Below are 4,541 nucleotides of genomic sequence, written 5' to 3' on the forward strand. Positions count from 1 at the left end.
TTTCTTGCTGAAGATTCTGTCTTTGACCAGACACAATATCTTACAGATGTGTCCATTCTGGCTAAACCTTGATTAAAGCAGTGAAAAAACGGAATTTAACTTATGAAGGCAACGTATTTTCGATCTTTTTTTGGTCATGGAGGGGGAAGGCGCTGAACTATAGAGAAGGAAGGGGATCGGATTATTTAGACTGCTGGGTTTTGTGGTCTTTGGGGGGAACAAATGTGCTCAGGTGGGGGGGGAAGGGATTGTTAGAAGAACTAGGTCACTGAGGAGTCTTTACCAACTTCTACAATCAGCACTCAACGAGAAGAGGGAAAAAAGGTCTCAAATTCTTTGAAACGCTTTATAAAAAAAGAGACCAGAAACCACATTTTTATGGAGGACCATTGGCAGGAAAGAAGCCCTCCCAAACATACTGAATATTTCATTTCTGTGGGGAAATCTGGTGATTCATCTTTCTCGCGCATATGTAAGCGATTCAGCCGAAAGGTGCATTTAAATAATAATAATTAGCTTGAAGGAGCCTAAAGGGGATATTTACATCTTTGTAGGAGGGCTGCTCCTCCAGTGATGAATGGTGGACCGGGCTGCCCGGGCTGCTGCTACCCCCGCAGCTCGCTTTCTGGGGGGCCAGGGGCAGGGGCGGGGGCGGGAGCGGGGGCGGGGGCAGGTCCGAGCCGCCGGGGTCACCCAGTTTCCCGTCCTCCTGGAGCAGCCTGGAGGAGTTCAGGGCAAGCGAGAAAGCGCCCGCGGCGGCCGGCGCGCGGTCCCGGCTGTTCCCCTTCTCCGTCAGCCCTCGGCCCTGGAGGAACCGGCCGCCCCCGACCAAGGGGTCCCCGAGGAGGACCCCCGTCTCCTCGTCTTCCTCCTCCTCGTCGTCAGGGTCTCGACCTTCCTCCTCCTCTTCCTCGCCCTCAGGAGGCTTGTGGCCCTCCACGTCCACCTCCTGCTCTTCTTCCTCGTCATCCTCGTCCTCGGAGCTGTCCTCGCTGGGGTAGCTGCAGCTGGTGCCCCCGGGGGACAGAAGGCCTCGGTGGTGCGGCTGCGGGGCCAGCGGCGGCGGCGGCGGCGGCGGCGGCGGGGCCGGATGGTGGCGCTCGGGCCCCGACTCGTCGGGCTGCTGGGGCAGCAGTAGTAGCGGCGACGGCGGCTGTGCGGGGTGATGGTGGTGGTGGTGGTGCGGGTGGTGATGGTGATGGTGGTGGTGCGCTTGGGCCGAGTGCGGCGCGCCCGCCGACGCCCCGTGCAGCTTGGCCAGGCTCTCCGCGTCGTCCTTGCCGCCCACCGGCCGGAAGGCGCTCGAATGGTGGTAGCTGCCACCGCCTGCCTTGCGCCCCTCCAGGAGATGCGGGTGGTGGGGAGCGGGAACCCGGGCTCCCGCGGGGCCCACTCCAGCGCCCGCGGCCCCTGTCCCGGACGCCGCGCCCGGGTCGGCCGGCGGCGTGGAGCCCGCGCTGCAGTCCCCGCCGCTGCCGCCCGGGGGCGACTCGAAGAGAGCGTCGCGAGCGCCGGCGCCCCCCGCAGGAGGCGGCGGGACAGAGCCTGGGCCGTTGGCCGCAACTGGAGGGGGCTGACCCGGCGGCGGTGCGCTCTCAGCGCTCCCACCGGCACCGCCGGGCTCGGCCAGGTCCAGAAACGCCTGGCGCAGCAGGGCCGGGCTGTCACCCAGCGCGCAGCCTAGCGTCGAGGGCGGCTGCGGCGGGGGCTGTAGATAGGTGGGCACCGGAAGCCCGCCCGGGGTCCGCGGAGGCCAGAACATGCAGAAGGGTGGGTAGAAGGCGTCCTTGCGGCCCGCGGGCCAGAAGAGGCCAGACAAGCCTGCCTTGGGCGCCGCGCCGGCTCCGCCAGCGCCCGCGCCCCCCAGGGCCTCGGCCGCGGCGCCCGCGTCCTCCTTCTTGTGGCACAAGCCAAAGGCGGCGGCTGCGGCCGGGAAGGTGTAAGGATGCGGGAAGAGCCCCCCGCAGCCCGGGAACTTCTGCAGCACGCCCCCGAATGAGCCCTTGCTGGGCACCGGGATGACGGGGTAGCTGCGTGGGCCTTTGGCGCCAGTAGCCGCGCCCGCCCCAACGCCGGCTCCAACGCCCACGCCAGTCACACAGCCACCCCCGGCGCCGCCCCCTGCAGTCCCCGCGCCGCCAGAGGCCGCGGCCACCGAGAGGCTAGCGGCGGCGGCCGAGAGGCTGGCGGCGGCCACCACGGCCGCCTCCTGTAGCGAGTCGTCGTCGTCATCGAAGCGCGGCCGCTTATGGTGCGCGTGCGGTGCGCCCGCCAGCTCGGCCAGGGGTGGTGGCGGCGGCGGGGGCGGGGGCCCGCCCAGCAGGTGCGGGCCTAGCAATCCCCCGCCCCCGGCCACAGCGGCCGCGGCTGCCACAGCGGCTGCCTTGACCGAGCTGAGCGGGTGGCAGGCGGGGTGCGCGCCCGGCTGGGGCAGCGCGCGCTTGCGGCTACCGCCGTTGAACATGGCTTTGACATCCTCCCAGGCGAAGACTAGCTCGTCCTGGGGGCTCTTGTCCGTGAGCTTGAGATGACGACGCCACGAGTTGAAGTTGGCTGCATCTGGCTGCGTGTACTTGGCGTCAGGCGTGCGGTGGGAGTGGAAAATGAACTTGTTAGGCGAGAAGTACATGTTGCAGTAGCTGCATTTGATGCATTTGGCGCGCGAGCTGTTGTAGCGCGCGGGGATGAAGCTGCCTCGGCAGCCCCAGGCGCACTCGTGAGATACGTCGAAGGCGAAGTTGTCGGGCAGCTTGGGTGGCCTGTTTTCGCCCAGGAACGACTTGCATAGACGCTCGGCCTCCCTTTTGGTGATCATGCCGCAGCGGCGCGATGAGATGGGCATGGCCCCGGCGCGCCGCAGGATCTCCAGCTGCACCGGCGTGCACTGCACGCACGTGATGCCCAGCGCCACGCGGCGGTTGTGGATCTCGTTGTAGCTGAAGTTCTTGAGGAGAGTGTTGGAGATCTGCGCCAGACACAGGCGCTCCTGCCCGTCGATCACCAACGAAACGATGGGAATGCCGTAGAGGATCACCTGTCCCACCTGGTTGGGTTTGAGGTTGGTGTGGCTTGGACGCGGCTGGCTCAGCGCGTCGGGCTGGAAGGCGCCCGACGGCGACGCCAGCAGGATGTCGTTGGGTCCTGGCAGTGGGCTGGAAGCCATCTCCTCCGCCGCGGAATCCCGGGCCGGTCCCTCCAGGTCTGCCTTGGAGGCTGCAAGAAAATGGAGAAAGTGTTGACTTGACCCTTTTAAGTCTAAAACAGAGGGGTGGAGTGAGTCGCTAAAACTGAAGAATTAAAGTAACTTCCTTACTTTGGTTAAGACATGATTATTACTGGACAAAATGACCAAGTTTGAGGCACAAGAAAGTCATCTCAATTTCCTTCATGATCGCCCTTTGGAAGTTCAGGGACTTGAAGGTACTTCTCTTCTAAACACCCAAAGCAAATTATATGTTTTGGTATTTTTTTAAAAAGCAGTCAATTCCTAAGAAACTTAAGATCTTATCTCAGATTTATAGAAGCTGTTGGAATAAAATGACGTGCCCGCTAGAAATTACAAAGTAACAACAGTTGTAACTAGTACAGATTATTAAAAATTAAGGAAAACTGGGGCTTGGCCATTAAAACCCAAATTTAAAGAGAGTTCATTCTCATTTGCTTGAAAATAGATTGATTTTCGTTAAAAAAAATAATAATAAATAAAGCCAAACCTTTTAAAAAGTGATTTTTGTGGTATCTGTGGTTTCCTTGAGGAAATTTACTGCTGGTTGAAACACAGCTCATTGAAGCAAAACGAAATCCCTTCTCTCCGGTCCTTGCCATTAGATATGTTGTTACAGTAATTATTTTTTTGAAAGGTGGAAACATGTACAAAGCCATATACATAATAGCACCAAAATAGGGTGTTTCACTTTCAATTTTTCAAAACCCACTTGCTGAACTGAGTGGTTTTAGTTCCAGATAGGTAGCTTAAAAAGATGAAGTTGAAGACCTGTGGACATTTAAAAAATGTTTTCCTGTCATTTCCCTGACAGTGAGCAAGTAAGTACAGGCAAGTGTATTACACCCAGAAACAATGCAAAGAAATGAGCAATTCTGAGGATCTTTGTTGGTGGATTTTAAAAGACAAAACCAGTTTAATGCGAACCAACTTCTGTGACTTTTTTGTCTTGTCTTTCTTGATATCTCTATGTCTTTATGGGGGAAAAGTTGCCCCACAGTATAGAAAACCTGTAGTCTGGGTAATCTGTGAGAGCTTTGAAAGCTCGAGTTGGATCTGCGATAAAATTTCATTTCCAGTTAACAGGATATTACAATAGGGAAAAATATCCAGTAAGTGTAAAATACAGGAAAAGCAAGTGAAAGAAACCTTTGTGATAATGTTCCTAAGTCAAAACAAGCTATGTGGTTCATTTCTTAGGAAAGCGAACTGTGACCTTTCCACAGCTATATGTCCAGAGCATAGGCCAAGACTATCCTTTGCCCTGGAAAATCATTTCTGGCTGTAGCATAGCGACTCTCTGCCAAGTTCACTGGAG

The 4,541-nt window shown here is 57.7% G+C and overlaps 1 protein-coding gene across 1 annotated transcript in view; it reads right to left on the reverse strand.

The window, feature by feature from the left end:
* The window catches only part of SKOR2 (SKI family transcriptional corepressor 2), a 33,458-nt gene extending 30,295 nt beyond the window's left edge, over nucleotides 1-3,163 (reverse strand). Inside the window, exon 1 of the mRNA XM_063077490.1 lies at nucleotides 545-3,163. Coding sequence (XP_062933560.1) covers nucleotides 545-3,163 — 2,619 coding nt within the window. The remainder of the gene's footprint in view (nucleotides 1-544) is intronic.
* Nucleotides 3,164-4,541: the final 1,378 nt, after the last annotated feature.

This window comes from Cynocephalus volans, chromosome 13 (genome assembly GCF_027409185.1).
Source record: "Cynocephalus volans isolate mCynVol1 chromosome 13, mCynVol1.pri, whole genome shotgun sequence".
NCBI lineage: Eukaryota > Metazoa > Chordata > Mammalia > Dermoptera > Cynocephalidae > Cynocephalus > Cynocephalus volans.